Source organism: Hyperolius riggenbachi, chromosome 1, assembly GCF_040937935.1.
Source record: "Hyperolius riggenbachi isolate aHypRig1 chromosome 1, aHypRig1.pri, whole genome shotgun sequence".
In the NCBI taxonomy this organism is placed as follows: domain Eukaryota; kingdom Metazoa; phylum Chordata; class Amphibia; order Anura; family Hyperoliidae; genus Hyperolius; species Hyperolius riggenbachi.
Window position 1 is genome coordinate 562,087,763 of NC_090646.1, and position 16,740 is coordinate 562,104,502.

Sequence of the window (16,740 nt, forward strand, 5' to 3'; positions counted from 1 at the left end):
GAACTTTCCAAGAAGTCTAAAAAAGGAGTGTATACCTCACACACCCACCAAGAGGCAATCTCCTGAACTTCTATGTCCTTTCTGCAGAAACCCTGCAAAATGCCTGGCTGTGAGTTGTGCAGTGCTTGTGTGAGCTGCAGAGCACAGTGTGAGGAAACACAGAGGACATACCTTACTTCCCAGCAGCTATAGAGCCAACTCTTCACAGATACACCCTGGCCACCGCTGCTCTGCAATAACATCAGAACTTCTGTGCAGTGCTGGTAAAACCCTCTATGCCTGCTACGTAATCAGGCTCTTCCCAAATCTCTCGCATACACATGACATGTCACAGCCATTCCAAAACTGCATCAGCAATCTCCACCCAAGGGCTGAGTGCTCCACCTATTTCTCAATGCTGCTGAACCCTGACAGGCCTTCATGACGTTTACACCGTATACAAACTGCAGTACGTCACCTGCTCATAAGAGGACTACAAAAGGCTTTTGTGACAGATGTGGCCAGATTACAGCCAGCTGCATTACACAACTAGCAAAGCTTAATGCAAACACAGACCATCAACACAGAAATGTGATCTGATTAGTCAGTATTTTGCTGTATAATACCAGTAATAAGAGTTAGCAGGGGCTGAACAGGAAGTTTGCAGAGGAGCTCATATTAAAGGGCACCTGAAGTGAGGCTGGGAGCACAATAGGCGGTGCAGAAAACCAATGTGTTTGATGTGTTTTTCATGCATTTTTGTGTGTTTTGCATTTTTATGAATTTACCTAGTCAATGGAATAAAATACTGTAACATATTTAAGAGAAAAAGCATAAAAAAATCATGTAAAAAAAGCATAAAAAATTCATTTAAACGGAATGCTCTGCGTCTCCATTGATACATTATGTGCGTTTTACATGCGTTTTTCAAAATGATGCCCAAGTTGTGTGTTTTTGAAAACGCAGAATATAAAACTCACATATATATGCATTTTTTTATATGTGGTCCATAGACTTTCATTAGCATCAAAAAACACTAGCGATTTCTGCAATTCTAGCGTTCCTGCATAGAGTTTTAATAGCCTGAGAGGGATATGGAGGCTGCCATATTTATTTCCAGTTAAACAATGCCAGTTGCCTGGCTCTCCTGCTGATCATCTGCCTCTAATGCCTGGTACACACTTTCAATTCTCCATGTAGTATGAGGGTTTACCTACACAATCTACTCATTGCATTCAATATCTGGTGACCCTCATGCTACAAAGATAACACTTCCAGCCATAGACCCTGAACAAGCATGCAGATCAGACAAGCTACATGCTTGTTGCAGGTGTGTGATTCAGACACTACTGATGCATGAAAAAGCAACAGGATGCCAGGCAATCTGCATTGTGTAAAATAAAATATATATGGAAGCCTCCATCTCCCTCACACTTGAGGTGTTCTTTAAAGGACACCTTAGCGCTCCATTACCTTGTAAAGGCCGCCCACACTACTTCCGGGTCAGCCAGGCTTGGTGAGCAGTGCGCTGCCTGGCGATGTGCATCTTTGATCACACGCCCATGACCGGGAGTGCTCTGCGCATGCGCATTATGTAGCTGTGATGTCACGACTACCTCCTGCTACCCTACACTACCTGCCTGCATGTTATGGAGTGCATACACATCCAATTTTGACTGGACAATCTTCGGCCAATTTTACCACCTCCATTAGGTTTAAAAGCCAACATATTCTGAACACTATGGGCTTGATTCACAAAACGGTGCTAACTGTTAGCACGCTGTGAAAAGTGCTTCGCGTGAAATTTCATGTGATAACGGTTATCGCGCGCAAAAATTCACATTCACGTGTTAATGCCAATTTTCCACGCGTTTAACGGTCACACGATACATTTGGGTCATTGCGCGAAAAATTTGCGTTAACTAGCGAATGCAAATTTTTGCGCGCGGTAACCGTTTTTTTCGTGCGAAACTTGTTTTTTCATGCAAACACGTGCTAAAAGCCGTGCTAACAGCACTGTTTTGTGAATCAAGCCCCATGAATAGATTGTGTAGGCAAGCTCTAATTCTACATGGAAGTGGTAAAACTGGCCAATGAAAATTGGATGTGTGTATGCATGCTTATGCTGGGAATACACGGTTTGTTTTTCAGGTGATTAGATGGTTCGATAGATAATTTCCGACATGTCCGATCTCCCTTTCGATCCTTTCACCGCTCAATTTCTGATAGAAGTAAATGGAAAAAGATAAGAAAAAGGAGCGGGAGATAAGAGAATTGACTGCAGAATCGAGCGGTAAAAACGATCGAAAGGAGAATTGAGCGCCAGAAACGAACCGTGTTTCCCAGCATAAGTCCCTACCGGCTACAACCAAATTACACACTGGGTGCTGCAATAGCTGCAACTGACATTGCGGTCTCTGGCCAAATGACCTGCCTCGAAGCATGGAACTAAGCTGTCCATGTGAATGATCTAATTCAGAAAGTATTACATGCAGCACCGTAACCAAACAGCTAGCACTTTAGCATTGTAGTGATAGAGTCCCAGGTTTGATTGTCAGACTGGACACTATCTGAATAGGGATGAGTGAGGCCCAGTGCACACCAAAATCGCTAGCAGATCCGCAAAACGCTACAAGTTTTTGAAGCAAATTTCAGAGCGATTCTAGGCATGTTTAGAGACGTTTTCTAAACATGCCTAGTGTGTTATGGAGCGTTTTTGTATAGCAGATTACAAATATTGTTACAGTAAAAGCTGTTACTGAACAGCTTCTGTAACAAAAACGCCTGGAAAATCGCTCTGATTTAGCGTTTTCCAGAGTGGTTTGAGCTTTTCCTATACTTTACATTGAGACAGAAACGCTTCTGCAAACCGCAAAAGTGCTGCAGCACCCACGTTTGCGGTTTGCTAAAAAACCTCAAACCGCCAGTGTGCACCAGCCCATTAAAATACATGAGCCAAGCTTTTTCAAAAAAACCGCTCGGTGTGCACCAGGCCTGAGTGAGTTATTTATTATGTGATAGAATTGTTGAGTGTGCAGGTCTCAGTTACTCTGTATACTCTGCACACAATGTATGGAGACTCCTTCACAGTCCAAGGAGCAAGGCCAGAGCCCTTAACCAGAACTTCACTATTTGTCCACAAATATATGGAAGGAATTTAGTATGTGTGTGATCAATGGATTGAATCTTTTGCTGACTTCCCAGCAATTTCTGTGTACCTTGCATGTGATTGGTCCATTTTGAAGCTGCATACACGTTGCAACAAAGTCTACATCAAGTTAGAACAATCAGCATGTTTTTGATCATTGATCAGTAATTTGTAATAAGGCCAGAGACATACTGTGAGCGCTTTCTCAGAGCTTTTCTGTCCGTCAGCACTGCCTGAGCGTTTTAAAAAAAACTCTCCCACTGACTTGCAAAATCGCATTAAAATTGCCGCCCCCGGGGGTTTGTTCCGCACACTCAGGGTTTGGAATGGTCGCTCTGTGGACTGGTCACTCTGTTTAAAAACAGGTGGGGACCAAAGTCCCATCCCTCCAAAGGAGAGTAACACAATGTGAAACAAAAGAATAAGAGGTGCCCAATGTAGTTATAACGTGTGTGGAGTTTACCGATTAAAGTCGAGAGGTGGCTTACCTCCAGAAGAATGGCTAAGCTTGCAGTCATAAGTGTATTTGCACAACAAAGACAAGGCCTTTTCGTGAGCCACATGGGCAATAAAGTGCCAAAAGAAGCCGACTAGTGGAGCCCTGAACACCTCTTAACCTGTTGTTCCACATTGTGCCTAAATTAGCTGCCTCGCTAGTATCACCCACTATACAGCCATGGATAGTGCTGTCACAACAAGCATTGCTGGAATCTAGAGCACCACGTGCAAAACTTGTGCTGAATATCTCCAACAAACATGTAAACCTTCCTGATGTGTGATGAGAAGGGTTACATACATGCCTACAGATGGACGCCGTGTCCCCTAGTCCCATTACAATGCTGCCAACAGATTCTTGTAAGCCTGTCCTAGGCTTAAGTCGCTGTTATATGACCATATGCTGCTAAACAGAGGTAAATTCACAGCCACCTATACTTCCTGTGTAGTTATTGTAATATGCAGTAGAGATTTATTTAGGAAGGCCAGAGAGGAGCACAACAAACACATACTGTATTGCAAGGCACATTACCTTAGTGCTGGCCGCTGAAGCACCTGCTGAGGCTCCACTAGCTGTGGCCCTGGCAGTGGTACTCGCACTGGTACCTCCAGGTTTCCTCTGAAAAACAAAACAAGCCATTAAATATCATTCATAAGACGCCCCTATAAATTTAAAGCAAATTTATTACCATCTGCATATCATTGTGAAACCAAATGGTCACCAGAGTCCTCACTAACAATGCAACAGAGCCATTGCATGTACCCCCTCCATGGGCCATCGGTGCCAGCTACATAAACAAGGCTCAGATAGGGAAACTGTGGCACCCATTAAAAATATATACATATTTAATTTGTGTGTCACTGATTCATGGATTCCCAAGAAATTAGGTGCTGTATAATTGCTATATAAATCAAACCACACCTACCAGTGTTTTTCATCGGAATTTCATCGGAATTGTATATGTAAATGTGTATGTAACATTGCCTGCAGTAATGTTGGCACACCTCTCAACTTTTTGAGATAAGAAAGAGATAAGAAAGAGTGACACTTTAAGACACACCCATGTCACACCCCTAATCACGCCCCCACCACACCCCCTAGCCACTGATACTAGAACGAATTCAGAAGCAAAAGATGAAGTTTTAACATTCAGACCACACTGGTTCTCTCTAACATTATTAGTTTTGCTTCATTTGAACATTTGAAAAAAAAAATAAAGTATATCAATTTAAACGGTAGAAATAATGTTTAGAGTCCATTAAAAGTAAGACACATTTTTCAGTAGATATATTTACATGGCTCTATACATCAGCCATGAAATAGGGACAAATGAGGAAGAAGAGGGACAGAGGGATTTAGTTCCCGAAGAGGGATTGTCCCTTTAAAAAAGGTACAGTTGGGAGCTTTGATGTTGGTTAGTATGGAGCACACAGTACATGCCCCTGATGAGTCACTGAGTGACGAATTCGATAGGGCGGAGTCTGATGCGGAAGCGGATTGGTGTACGCCTAGGGTGAGCGGCGACGGGAGGACACGTGTGGTGTCTCTGATCTCCGTGTGCGCAGCGGAGGAGTGGGGGAACACGTTTAGACGAGCCTGCCAGCCTGGCCACCTGAACGGGGGAGAGCCCGTTTAAGAAATTACTCCATGCAATGTTTTTATGAGGAATCATATGAGTGCAATTGCGTTTTATTAATAAATACTTTTTAGCAGTATTACGCTATGTGGGGTTTTTTTCAATGAGGTCTGAACAAGGAAGCTGATTGTATATGAAGAGGTCTGGTGTGATCTGTGGAACCATATTGCTGGAGAGGTGGGGGACGACCCGGGAACGGTCCCAAGGTGCATATAGACAATTGGTTGGTCTAGGACAGCAGTGAGTGGATCACAAAGGGTGTTGGTGGAGGTCTGCTATACTGTCCAGCTAGAAAATATAGCTTTTGGAGCACTGTATGACCTTGTGGAGAAGGAATAATCCAGTAGCAATCATCTGAAAAATTAGGGCCTTTGTACATGGACTTTCATTATTGATGCATGGACTTTAGAGGGTCTTTTTAAAGTGTTTTAAAAAACACTTTTATCAGTCAAGGCTGTGTGTTTTAATAGTGTTTATAAGGTCTGTGTTCTAAGAGTGTGCATAAAGTCCTACACACCGTGAGCACCACCTCTTGAGATATATATATAATTTGATTATAAGAGGAGGCGAACAGGTGTTTTCTTGGCTGTACCCATTTGAAGCTGTGAGCGCTGACCTCTTGTGGACACATAGTACAGTAGCACAGCGCACTATTCCCCTGTAACCAGGTACTGCAAAGGGACTGGCTGAAACCATGGAGTCCATCCTTGTCTGTATTATTATGTACCTCATTTTCGTTTCTTATTTTGTACAGCGCCACGGAATATGTTGGCGCTTTATAAATCAATAATAATAATTGCTATATAAATCCAACCACACCTGCCAGTGTTTTTTCGTTTGAATTTCATCGGAATGGTATACAGTATGTAAATGTGTAACATTGCCTTCAGTGACATAGAACACAGCAGAGTAGCACACCAGTAACTAGCTACTGCAATGGGACTGGCTGAAACCATGGAGTACACTGATGTAGAAAGGACATGGAGAGGTCTAGTATTTAGAAATAACTACTTTACCCCAATACACACTATATTTGTATGTGTTTATGCAGCAGATATCATTATCAGTCCTGATACAAGATGACAGAATATTATCACATTCTCTACTTGATACTCTGTTTAGATTATGGTGATTCAGCTTCGGCCTGCATCAACAAAGTCAACACAGCTGAAGTCCATCCAACCTGTGGGTGTTGTCAGGGCTTAAATTCTGAAAAGGCTGTGTAGGCTGCAGCCTAGGGGAGCTGCTGGACAAGGAGCAGAGGTTGGGCATGGAAGACAAAGCTACACATGGGGGGCTGAGCAGGAAGAAGTGAATTTATGCAAGGGAGGGAAGGTTGCATATGGATGAAGGAGGCTGCTATACATAGAGTGTGCACATGACAGAGAGGGATGGATGTGGAATGGGAGGAGATTTGCTGTAAATTATTATTATTAATATTTATATAGTGCTGACATCTTCTGCAGCATTGTACAGAATATATTGCCTTGTCACTTAACTGTCCCTCAGAAGGGCATTTATGTGACAAGACAGGGGATCAGCAGGGCGGCGCTCAAGCAGACAGATTTAGTTGGTCACCTGTCCTGCTGGCATTCTTCCTCCCATCCAATCAAGTGCCCGGGACGCCTTGTGCCTCCCTTCTGTGTGTCTCCTCCTGTATGCATGCTTGCAAGATATGATAGGGTGGAAGAATGGATACAATGACACTACTCCAGGGAGCCAGGCGGTGACCTGGGCACTTGGTCAGACTGCAGGAATCACTTGGCACAAGAAGTGGGATAACTAAAACCTCTAAAGTTCTTGGCTACAATTACTTTTCATCAAGCCCCAAAACTCACTGTCAGTCTCATTGTTTTGGCTTAAAAAGGGATGATTCCCATGAACTGTCTGTAAATTACAGACAGTTAGCAACCCTGATGGATTTTAGTTCTCGACCAACTTAACTGTAGCTGAATCCTGATAGCTGTTTCAGGTGGCTTTGGACTTTATCAGTGCAAGACATTGGCTTGTGCTGAAGCAGTAAGGGCAGGGCTTGTGAGAATAGTTGCACTGGGTACCTAGTCCAGTTGGTCGAAAAGCAAAATCCATCAGGGTTGCTAACTGTCTGTAAATTTACAGACAGTCCATGGAATCATCCCTTTTTAAGCCAAAACAATGAGACTGACAGTAAGGTTTTGGGGCCTGATGCAAAGTAATTGCAGCCAAGCACGTCAGAGGTAGAGCTGAACGATTTTAAGTTTTAAACCGAAAATCATGAACAGGGGCAAGACGATCCTGGGATCATTAAAGCGGTTTCGCCGCCGCTGGTACCTGATCTGCTCCTGGCCCCCCCTTCCTCTCCCAGCACCGTTCTCCAGTAAGTTTTGATCCCATTCGGCCACACTGCATTGCATTGCTGCGTGGTGAGCAACAGTGAGGAGGCAGAGGTTTTAGTTATCCCACTTCTTTTGCTGTCTGACCAAGTGCCCAGGCCACCACCTGGCTACCTGGAGCAGTGTCACTGTATCCAGTCTGCTGTCCTATCATATCTTGCAAGCATGCATACAGGAAGAGAGACACAGAAGGGAGGCACCAGGGCGGCCCAGGCACTTGATTGGATGGGAGGAAGAATGCCAGCAGGACAGGTGATAAAGCTAAAACCTTTAACATCTCAAACCCCTCCATGTACTGAGCAGCAGGAGGACTCTTATGTGCCAGTCAGCCTGGGGGCAACAGAAGAAGGCACTGCAGGAGCCAATGGACCACAACATTACAGGGGGCAGCTGAAAAGATCCCAGCAGGGGACAACTAAGAAGGGCTCTATAAAATCAGGAGGCAATAGAGAGCTTAAATATAACAGTGAGGAAGAGGGGTCATTACTTATTATTACTTACCATATTTATTACAACAGAGAGTAATAACCAGTAGCAATATCATTAGGGGGATAATATTGGCCTGAAACTATGCCCACATTCTGACCCCACCCACTCTCTGACCTGGACCATACCATTTAAACCTCAATACGTTTGTAGCTACTACTGATAAGAAGTTCAAACTAAGTTATAGGTACGGTAAATGTTTGGTAGGATTCTCTAGAATCCTGTTTTTTTGGTGTCACTCATTCATGGATTCCCAGGAAAGTAATTGCTATATAATTGCTATATAAATCCAACCACACCTGCCAGTGTTTTTCCTCAGAATTTCATCGGAATGGTATACAGTATGTAAATGTGTAACATTGCCTTCAGTAATTAGTTAAGAACCAAAATTCATTAGGGTTGCCAACTGTCTGTACATTTACAGACAGTCCATGGAACTCATCCTTTTTTAAGCCAAACAATGAGACCGACAACGAGGTTTTGGGGGCCTGATGAAAAGTAATGGCAGCCAAGCACATTAGAGGTTTTAGTTATCCCACTTCTCCTGCCAGTGTAAATCCTGCTTACTGACCAAGTGCCCAGGCCACCACTTGGCTCCCTGGAGCACAATCATTGTATCTAGTCTGCTGTCCTATCACATCTTGTAAGCATGCATACAGGAAGAGAGACACAGAAGGGAGGCATGAGGCGGCCCAGGCACTTGATTGGACGGGAGACGGGAGGAAGAATGCCAGCAGGACAGGTGACAAAGCTAAAACCTTTACCATCTCAAACCCCTCCATGTACTGAGCAGCAGGAGGACTCTAAAGTGCCTGGCAGCCTGGGGGCAACAGAAGAAGGCACTGCAGGAGCCAATGGAGAACAACATTACAGGTGACAGCAGAAAAGATCCCAGCAGGGGACAACTGAGAAGGGCTCTACAAGAACAGGAGGCAACAGAGAGGTTAACTATAACAGTGAGGAAGAGGGGTCACTTATTATTACTTACAGTATATATTACAAAAGGGAGTAATAACCAATAACAAATAGCAATATCATTTGGGGGATAATATTGGCCTGAAACTATGCCCACATTCTGACCACGCCCACTCTCTGACCCGGCCCATACCATTTGTACCTCTACGCGTTTGTAGCTACTACTGAAAAGAAGTTCAAACTAAGTTATAGGTACGGTAAATGTTTGGTAGGATTCTCTAGAATCCTATTTTTTTGGGTGTCACTTATTCATGGATTCCCAGGAAAGAAATTGCTATATAATTGCTATATAAATCCAACCACACCTGCCTGTGTTTTTCATCAGAATTTCATCGGAATGGGATACAGTATGTAAATGTGTAACATTGCCTTGAGTGATGTTGGTTAATCTGGAACATGTAGTACAGTAACACAGCACACTATTCCCCTGTAACTAGGTACTGCAAAGGGACTGGCTGAAACCATTGATTTAGGAAGTTCCGTCACATGGAGAGGTCTAGTATTTAGAAATAACTTACTTTACACCAATACACAAGATATTTCTATGTGTTTCTGCAGCAGATATCTCTTTTATCAGCTCTGACACAAGATGACAGAATATTATCACATTCCCTACTTGATACTCTGTTTGGGTGATGGTGATTCAGCTTCTGCCTGGATCATAAAATCAACATAGTAGATGTCATACAAGTCTATCCCACCTGTGTCAGACTAGTGAAGACAAAAAGACACACGGACACCAGGAGCCCGCTATTGCGTAATATTGACAGGCAAAGAACCAAGGGTATAAAAGCTAGAGTGTATACTCACAAGCGTGGGTTGCCACTAGATGCAACCACTCATATGTACATATGGAGAAGTACCGTCCCCACTCGGTCTTTAGTAGTCAGCTAATGGTCGCAGCTCCTAAAAAATGTCGTACTCCACCAAGGTGTAGTAGCGAACACCCCAAAGAATGACTTAAGAGAAACTAAACAGACATACAAGAGGCGCCCCAAAATATATACTATTCTAAGAAAAATCTATAAAGAAAGGTAAGAATTTCAGCGTAGGTGCCATCTCGTGGTGCCCACGCTCTTATGCTGTTATTTTTATGGCACACTATTTGACCGGATGAAGCGACATTGGTTCGCGAAATGCATTGTCTTAGGTGCACTAATAAACAATAAAGCTTTATAATAATTAAGGACTCGTGAGTCTTCTTGTCAGGTAAGACCTGAAATTCTTACCTTTCTTTATATATTTTTCTTAGAATAGTATAGGAATCCACTTCAGCAGGCACCACCAATTCAAACGTAATCGCTTTATTATATCACATGGGTTAAAAGGCAGTCATCCAACGACAGACCGCTGTTTCGGGCCTCATGCTCTTTGTCAAGTTGTCAAAACTGTATTGCAGTTTTGACAACTTGACAAAGAGCATGAGGCCCGAAACAGCGGTCTGTCGTTGGATGACTGCCTTTTAACCCATGTGATATAATAAAGCGATTACGTTTGAATTGGTGGTGCCTGCTGAAGTGGATTCCTGCAAATATCAGCTCCAGTGGTGTGGAGAGCTGTCAGCTGAGGCACGCCGCCTGATCTTCCTGTTGATGGGTGCTGCTCTAAACCCAGTGAAAAGTCTTAGAATAGTATACATTTTCAGGGTGCCTCCTGTATGTCCGTTTAGTATCCCACCTGTGGGTGTTGTCAGGGTTTAAGTTCTGCAGAGACTATGTAGGCTGCGGCTTAGAGGAGCTGCTTTTCTAGGAGAAGAGGTTGGGCATGAAAACAAAGCTACACATGGGGGCTGCAGCAGGAAGAGGTGGCTGTTAAGCAAGGGGGGATGGTTGCATATGGATGAAGGAGGCTGCAATACATTGAGTGTGCACATGACAGAGAGGGCTGCACATAGCTGCTATACACAGAGTGTGCACATGAAAGAGAGGGCTGCACATGGCTGCTATACATAGAGTGTGCACATGACAGAGAGGGCTGCACATAGCTGCTATACACAGAGTGTGCACATGACAGAGAGGGCTGCACATGGCTGCTATACATAGAGTGTGCACCTGACAGAGAGGGCTGCACATGGCTGCTATACACAGAGTGTGCACATGGCAGAGAGGGCTGCACATGGCTGCTATACATAGAGTGTGCACCTGACAGAGAGGGCTGCACATGGCTGCTATACACAGAGTGTGCACATGACAGAGAGGGCTGCACATAGCTGCTATACACAGAGTGTGCACATGACAGAGAGGGCTGCACATAGCTGCTATACACAGAGTGTGCACATGACAGAGAGGGCTGCACATGGCTGCTATACATAGAGTGTGCACATGACAGAGAGGGCTGCACATAGCTGCTATACACAGAGTGTGCACATGACAGAGAGGGCTGCACATGGCTGCTATACACAGAGTGTGCACATGACAGAGAGGGCTGCACATGGCTGCTATACACAGAGTGTGCACAAGACAGAGAGGGCTGCACATGGCTGCTATGCTATACATAGTGTGTGTGCACATGACAGAGAGGGCTGCACATGGCTGCTATACATAGAGTGTGCACCTGACAGAGAGGGCTGCACATGGCTGCTATACACAGAGTGTGCACATGACAGAGAGGGCTGCACATGGCTGCTAAACATAGAGTGTGCACATGACAGAGAGGGCTGCACATGGCTGTTATACATAGAGTGTGCACATGACAGAGAGGGCTGCACATGGAATGAGAAGAGATTTGCTGTAAATTAATATTATTCAGTACATACAGTATATAGTGCCAACATCTTCTGCAGCTCTGAACACAATATATTGTTTTATCACTTAATTGTCCCTCAGAAGGGCAGTTAAGTGACCAGACAGGGGATCAGGAGGACGGCGCTCAAGCAGATGGACTTGTGGATCTCAGGTACACTTTAAATAGCTGAATCCAGATAGCTGTTTCAGGTGGCTTTGATCTTCATCAGTGCAAGGCATGGGTTTGTACTGAACCAGTAAGGGCAGGGCTTGTATGGATAGTTATACCTAGCCAAGTTGGTCGAGAACCAAAATCCATCAGGGTAGCCAACTGTCTGTAAATCTGCAGACAGTTCATAGAACTCATCTCTTTTTAAGCCAGAACAATAAGACTGACAGTGAGGTTCTAGGGCCTGCTGCAAAGTAATGGCAGCAAAGCATGTTAGAGGTTTTAGTTATCCCACTTCTTCTGCTGTCAAACTAAGTTCAAACGAAGTTAAAGTTACAGTAAATGTTTGGTAGGATTCTCTAAAATCCTGTTTTTTTGTGTCACTCATTCATGGATTCCCAGGAAAGTAATTGCTATGTAATTGCTATATAAATCCAACCACACCTGCATTGTTTTTCATCAGAATTTCATCGGAATGGTATACAGTATGTAAATGTGTAACATTGCCTTCAGTAATTAGTTAAGAACCAAAATTCATTAGGGTTGCCAACTGTTTGTGCATTTACAGACAGTCCATGGAACTCATCCTTTTTGAAGCCAAACAATGAGACTGGCAACGAGGTTTTGGGGGCCTGATGCAAGTAATGGCAGCCAAGCACGTTAGAGGTTTTAGTTATCCCACTTCTTCTGCCAATGTAAATCCTGTTACTGACCAAGTGCAAGATTAGCAGGACAGGTGACATAGTTAAAACCTTTAACATCTCAAACCCCTCCATGTACTGAGCAGCAGGAGGACTCTTAAAGAGAACCCGAGGTGTGTTTAAAGAATGTTATCTGCATACAGAGGCTGGATCTGCCTATACAGCCCAGCCTCTGTTGCTATCCCAAACCCCACTAAGGTCCCCCTGCACTCTGCAATCCCTCATAAATCACAGCCATGCTGTGAGGCTGTGTTTACATCTGTAGTGTCAGTCTCAGCTGCTCCCCCGCCTCCTGCATAGCTCCGGTCCCTGCCCCCGTCCCTTCCCTCCAATCAGCAGGGAGGGAAGGGATGCAGGCGGGGACCGGAGTTCTGCAGGAGGCGGGGAGAGCAGCAGACTGACTCTATAGAGATAAACACAGCAAGCTCTGACAAGCTGTTTGTCAGCAGCGTGGCTGTGATTTATGAGGAATTGCAGAGTGCAGGGGGCCCTTAGGGGGGTTTGGGATAGCAACAGAGGCTGGGCTGTATAGGCAGATCCAGCCTCTGTATGCAGATAATATTCTTCAAACCCACCTCGGGTTCTCTTTAAAGCGGACCCAAACCAAACATTTTTTTAATTCAAAATATTTAGTTGCACCACTCTGACACATACAAAGATAAATAAACACTCCTTCAAGTCTATGAGCATTTCAGTGCACGCTTTTCACCCTTCTCTTTTCATTAATAGGGTTATACAGGTGGCAGCCATTAGTAATTCCTCCTTTGCCAGACACCTGCTACTCACCAGTTTGCCGGTTTCTGTCCCGGCAAAATGAAAGGAAGGGAGAGGTTCCTTCATTAAACGTAAAATATTTTATATTTGTCATCATGCAGCTGAAAAAAGGCTGCTATTTATTATTATAATTTAGAAAATAGATTTTATTTCTGAAATCTTGTATTTTTAGTTTGGGTCCACTTTAAGTGCCTGGCAGCCTGGGGGCAACAGAAGAAGGCACTGCAGGAGGCAATGGAGAACAAAATTACAGGGGGAAATGGAAAAGATCCCAACAGGGGACAACTGAGGAGGGCTCTATAAAATCAGGAGGCAATTGAGAGCTTAAAGGGACACTGTAGGGGTGTCAGGGGAAAATGAGTTGAACTTACCCGGGGCTTCTAACAGTCCCCTGCAGACATCCTGTGCTCGCACAGTCACTCACCAATGCTCTGGTCCCGCCTCCGGTTCACTTCTGGAATTTCAGACTTTTAAAGTGAACCTCCGGACTAAAAATCGACTCAGCAGCACTGAAAAGGCTTGGTGTTTCTTTAACAGTTTCACAGCATCAGAACTTTGTTTCTCTTATACAAGCCTCATTTTTAGCTGCACAGAAGAAAACTGCCCGGGCTTTTTTCCCCTGATGCTGTACAAAGCATGATGGGATTTCTGATGCTGTTGTTCTTTTTCTGCTGTTTTGGTGCAATTTGTTTTTTTTACATTTTTAATTTGACATTTGAAGCCTAGCTTGTGCTGCTGGGAGGGGTAATCAGGACACAGGACAGTTGGAACTGTGTCTCCTGCTCTTTGTCACCTCCTTTCAACCAAAAAGATGGCTGCCCCCATGACAAAGATGGCAGCCCCCATGAATCACAAACATTTGCCTGTTCTTTTAAAACAGGGTGGGTAAGAGATTATATTACCTATCTATTCTAATTAACATAACTAATGTAACTTGATGACAGTATGTTTGTTTAGGCTGAAGTTCCCTTTTAAGTCTGAAAACCACTGTGCCTGCGTTGCAGTGTCCTCGCTCCCGCTGATGTCACCAGGAGCGTCATGCGCAGGCATAGACCAGGCCTGCGCAGTATGCTCCTGGTGACATCAGCGGGATCGAGGACACGTCAACACAGGTGCAGTGGTTTTCAGACTGTAAATCCTGAAATTCCAGAAATGAACCGGAGGCGGGGCTGGAGCATCGGTGAGTAGCTGCGTGGGCACAGGATGTCTGCCCCGGGCAAGTTCAACTCATTTTTTCCCGACCCCCTACAGTGTCCCTTTAAAGAGACACTGAAGCGAAAAAAAAAATATGATATAATGAATTGGTTGTGTACTATGAATAATTTCTAGAAGATTAGCCTAGATGAGCCTGCGCAGTAAAGCCCGGAGGACGTCCGATGACGTCAGCGCGCCGCCGTGAGGCGCATTTTGGAACGCGGAAGGAGCCCGACCTGGCCGCTGGCCTGGCTAGGTCGGGTCGGCCACCGGCAGCCTGCGGAGCGGCGCCGAGGGCACCTCCTGCCTGCCACGGGCTGGAGGAAGCCCCAGGTAAGTGGATGCGGATTTTTATTTTTTTTAAACAGTCCCTGAACCTTCCCTTTAAATATAACAGTGAGGAAGAGGGGTCATTACTTATTATTACCTACCATATTTATTACAACAGGGAGTAATAACCAATAACAAGTAGCAATATCATTTGGGGGATAATATTGGCCTGAAACTATGCCCACATTCTGACCATGCCCACTCTCTGACCCGGCCCATACCATTTGTACCTCTACGCGTTTGTAGCTACTACTGATAAGAAGTTCAAACTAAGTTATAGGTACGGTAAATGTTTGGTAGGATTCTCTAGAATCCTGGTTTTTTGGTGTCACTTATTCATGGATTCCCAGGAAAGTAATTGCTATATAATTGCTATATAAATCCAACCACACCTGCAGTGTGTTTCATCAGAAGTTCTTCGGAATGGTATACAGTATGTAAATGTGTAACATTGCCTTGAGTAATTAGTTAAGAACCAACATTCATTAGGGTTGCCAATTGTCTGTACATTTACAGACAGTCCATGGAACTCATCCTTTTTTAAGCCAAACAATGAGACCGACAACGAGGTTTTGGGGCTTGATGCAAAGTAATGGCAGCCAAGCACATTAGAGGTTTTAGTTATCCCACTTCTCCTGCCAGTGTAAGGCCTCTTGCACACTGCAAGCGATTCAGATTCAGATTCCGCTTTTTACTTCCGATTCAGATTCAGATTTGCAGTTTTCTCCCTGCACACTGCAAATCGGAATCTGAATCTGATGTAAAAACAGATTAAAAAGCGGAATCTGAATCTGAATCGCTTGCAGTGTGCAAGAAGCCTAAATCCTGCTTACTGACCAAGTGCCCAGGCCACCACCTGGCTCCCTGGAGCACAATCATTGTATCTAGTCTGCTGTCCTATCATATCTTGTAAGCATGCATACAGGAAGAGAGACACAGAAGGGAGGCACTAGGGCGGCCAAGAAAATTGATTGGACGGGAGGAAGAGTGCCAGCAGGACAGGTGACAAAGCTAAAACCTTTAACATCTCAAACCCCTCCATGTACTGAGCAGCAGGAGGACTCTTATGTGCCTGTCAGCCTGGGGGCAACAGAAGAAGGCACTGCAGGAGCCAATGGAGAACAACATTACAGGGGGCAGCAGAAAAGATCCCAGCAGGGGACAACTGAGGAGGGCTCTACAAGAACAGGAGGCAACAGATAGCTTAACTATAACAGTGAGGAAGAGGGGTCACTTATTATTACTTACAGTATTTATTACAAAAGGGAGTAATAACCAATAACAAATAGCAATATAATTTGGGGGATAATATTGGCCTGAAACTATGCCCACATTCTGACCACGCCCACTCTCTGACCTGGACCATACCATTTGTACCTCAGACCCTTTTTGCAGCTGCTACTGATAAGACGTTCAAACTAAGTTATAGTTACAGTAAATATTTGATAGAACTATCTAGAATCCTGTTTTTTTTTTGTCGTCACTCCTTCATGGATTCCCAGTAAAGTAACTGGGACATAATTGCCTTTATCCTAAGACCAAATTGCACTCCTACTAGGAATCCTAAAACACACTGCCTCTATACAGTATGTAATTATGTCTTGTCCCCCCCCCCCCCCCCCCCCAATTCCCTTTAGATTGTAAGCTTGCGGTGTCTTGAAAATCATTATACATTTTATTTATCATGTTACTTTTATCACATTACCAATTCTGTATTTTGTATTGTTTTTTTTTATTTTGTCACTAATTATGTATCT

The 16,740-nt window shown here is 44.2% G+C and overlaps 1 protein-coding gene across 1 annotated transcript in view; it reads right to left on the minus strand.

Annotated features, from left to right (window-relative positions):
• The window catches only part of CAST (calpastatin), a 242,816-nt gene that overhangs the window by 128,682 nt on the left and 97,394 nt on the right, over positions 1–16,740 (minus strand). Inside the window, exon 4 of the mRNA XM_068247496.1 lies at positions 4,155–4,241. Coding sequence (XP_068103597.1) covers positions 4,155–4,241 — 87 coding nt within the window. The remainder of the gene's footprint in view (positions 1–4,154; positions 4,242–16,740) is intronic.